The 3,440-nt window shown below is 65.9% G+C and overlaps 1 protein-coding gene across 1 annotated transcript in view; it reads left to right on the top strand.

Moving 5' to 3' along the window:
• Positions 1 to 2,913, top strand: part of LOC106899533 (FTS and Hook-interacting protein-like) — a gene marked incomplete at both ends in the record, with an annotated part of 10,754 nt that extends 7,841 nt beyond the window's left edge. The window contains one exon of the mRNA XM_014961408.1: positions 2,834 to 2,913. Coding sequence (XP_014816894.1) covers positions 2,834 to 2,913 — 80 coding nt within the window. The remainder of the gene's footprint in view (positions 1 to 2,833) is intronic.
• Positions 2,914 to 3,440: the final 527 nt, after the last annotated feature.

The raw sequence follows: 3,440 nt of genomic DNA, 5'->3' as shown, positions 1-3,440 counted from the left end.
CACCCCACAGAAACATACGCCCCCCCATGGACACCCACATGATCCACAGACACCCACGACAGCACCACCATCAACACCTTGGTGGGGCACATGAACAGCAAGTCATGGGTGAGACCCACAGCCACCCACAGACACCCCACAGCGACCCACAGACACCCCACAGACACCCACTCCAACCCACAGACACCCACGACAGCACCACCATCCTGGACACCCTGGTGGGGCGCATCAACAGCAACTCACGGGTGAGCCCCACAGACACCCCACAGAACCCCACAGCGACCCATAGACACCCCACAGTGACCCACAGACATCCATGGACACCCCACAGAAACACCCACCCACCCATGGACACCCACACTGACCCACAGCGACCCACAGACACCCCACAGCGACCCACAGACACCCCACAGCGACCCACAGACACCCCACAGCGACCCACAGACACCCCACAGCGACCCACAGACACCCCACAGCGACCCACAGACACCCCACAGCGACCCACAGACACCCCACAGCGACCCACAGACACCCCACAGCGACCCACAGACACCCCACAGCGACCCACAGACACCCCACAGCGACCCACAGACACCCCACAGCGACCCACAGACACCCCACAGCGACCCACAGACACCCCACAGCGACCCACAGACACCCCACAGCGACCCACAGACACCCCACAGCGACCCACAGACACCCCACAGCGACCCACAGACACCCCACAGCGACCCACAGACACCCCACAGCGACCCACAGACACCCCACAGCGACCCACAGACACCCCACAGCGACCCACAGACACCCCACAGCGACCCACAGACACCCCACAGCGACCCACAGACACCCCACAGAACCACACACCCACCCATGGACACCCACACTGACCCACCAACACCCGCGACAGCACCACCATCCTTGACACTCATCAACATCAACAGCAACTTGTGGGTGAGACCCACAGCGACCCACACTGACCCACAGCGACCCACCAACACCCACACTGACCCCCACACCAACCCACAGACACCCCGTAGGCACCCACACCAACCCATGAACACCCACAGACATCCCTGTGGACCCCCAAGATCCTCCCTGGCCGTGGCACTGCCCTTCTGCCCCACTGCTGCCCCTCAGTGGGGCTGCCCCATGGGGCTGTCTGTCGGTGGGTCTGCCCCCCTGCCCCACTGAGGGGCTGCCCCATGGGACTACCCGGCCGTAGCACTACCCTGTGGGGCTGCCCATCCATGGGGCTGCCCCATGGGGTTGCCTGTCTGTGGGGTTGCCCTTCTGCCCCACTGATGCTTTCCTGCCCCACTGAGGGGCTGCCCCATGGGACTGCCTGTCCATGGCACTACTCTGCCCATCTGTGGGGTTACCCCATCCATGGGGCTGCCCCCCTGCCCCACTGAGGGGCTGCCCCATGGGATTGCCTGTCCATGGCACTACCCTGTGGGGCTGCCCGTCCATGGGGCTGCCCTTCTGCCCCACTGATGCTTTCCTGCCCCACTGAGGGGCTGCCCCATGGGACTGCCTGTCCATGGCACTACCCTGCCCATCTGTGGGGCTGCCCCATCCATGGGGCTGCCCTTCTGCCCCACTGATGCTTTCCTGCCCCACTGAAGGGCTGCCCCATGGGACTGTCTGTCTGTGGGGCTGCCCTCCTGCCCCACTGAGGGGCTGCCCCATGGGACTACCCAGCCGTGGCACTACCCTGTGGGGCTGCTCATCTATGGGGCTGCCCTTCTGCCCCACTACTGCCCCCCTGCCCCACTGAGGGGCTGCCCCATGGGACTACCCAGCCGTGGCACTACCCTGTGGGGCTGCTCATCTATGGGGCTGCCCTTCTGCCCCACCGATGCTTTCCTGCCCCACTGAAGGGCTGCCCCATGGGACTGTCTGTCTGTGGGGCTGCCCTCCTGCCCCACTAAGGGCCGGCCCCATGGGACTACCCAGCCGTGGCACTACCCTGTGGGGCTGCTCATCTATGGGGCTGCCCTTCTGCCCCACCGATGCTTTCCTGCCCCACTGAAGGGCTGCCCCATGGGACTGTCTGTCTGTGGGGCTGCCCCCCTGCCCCACTGAGGGGCTGCCCCATGGGGTTGCCTGTCCATGGGGCTGCCCTTCTGCCCCACTGATGCTTTCCTGCCCCACTGAGGGGCTGCCCCATGGGACTATGTGGCCATGGCACTACCCCGTGGGGCTGCCCGTCCATGGGGCTGCCCTTCTGCCCCACTGATGCTTTCCTGCCCCACTGAAGGGCTGCCCCATGGGACTGTTTGTCTGTGGGGCTGCCCCCGTGCCCCACTGAGGGGCTGCCCCATGGGACTACCCAGCCGTAGCACTACCCTGTGGGGCTGCCCATCCATGGGGCTGCCCTTCTGCCCCACTGATGCTTTCCTGCCCCACTGAGGGGCTGCCCCATGGGACTGCCTGTCCATGGCACTACCCTGCCCGTCTATGGGGCTGCCCCATCCATGGGGCTGCCCTTCTGCCCCACTGACGCTTTTCTGCCCCACTGAGGGGCTGCCCCACTGGGCTGCCCGTCCATGGGGCTGCCCTTCTGCCCCACTACTGCCCTCCTGCCCCTCTGTGGGGCTGCCCCATGGGTCTGCCTGTCCATGGGGCTGCCCTGTGGGGCTGCCCTTCTGCCCCACTGATGCTTTCCTGCCCCACTGAGGGGCTGCCCCATGGGACTGCCTGTCCATGGCACTACCCTGCCCGTCTATGGGGCTGCCCCATCCATGGGGCTGCCCTTCTGCCCCACTGACGCTTTTCTGCCCCACTGAGGGGCTGCCCCACTGCGTGTCCCTCACCCCCCGTGTCCCCCCAGCTCTGCATGGTGTCCCTCAGCCTCTTCCGGACCCTGCTCAGCCTCAACTGCGAGGACGTGATGCTCCAGCTGGTGCTCAGGTACCGCCGGGATGGGGGGGACGTGTGGGGCAGCCCCATCTTCTGCCCCACTGCCCAGGGGTCCAGCAGGGTGTCTGTGGACACCCCATCACCATCCCCGTTGCGTGTCCCCACCATCTTCTGCCCCACCACTGAGGGGTCCATTGAGGTGTCCCCATCCCTCTTCCATGTCCCCCACATCTTCTGCCCCACTGCCCAGGGGTCCAGCAGGGCGTCCCTCATCCCCATTGCATGTCCCCACCATCTTCTGCCCCACCACTGAGAGGTCCATTGGGGTGTCCCCATCATGTGTCCACCACACTCCGGTGGGGTCCCCCCATCCCCATCATGTGTCCCCCCCATCTTCTGCCCCACTGCTGAGGGGTCCCGTGTGATGTCCCCATGGGGTGTCCCCCCCATCTTCTGCCCCCCTGCCAAGGGGTCTGGTGGGGCATCCCCATTGTGTCGTCCCCCCACCTCCCCCATCTTCTGCCCCCCTGCCCAGGGCTCTGTCAGGGTGTCCCCATCCCTGTCGTGTGTCCCCCCAT

Source organism: Calidris pugnax, unplaced genomic scaffold, assembly GCF_001431845.1.
Source record: "Calidris pugnax isolate Ruff unplaced genomic scaffold, ASM143184v1 scaffold685, whole genome shotgun sequence".
NCBI lineage: Eukaryota > Metazoa > Chordata > Aves > Charadriiformes > Scolopacidae > Calidris > Calidris pugnax.
Note: the sequence above shows the minus strand (reverse complement) of the source record. Positions and strands in the feature narration are given on the sequence as shown.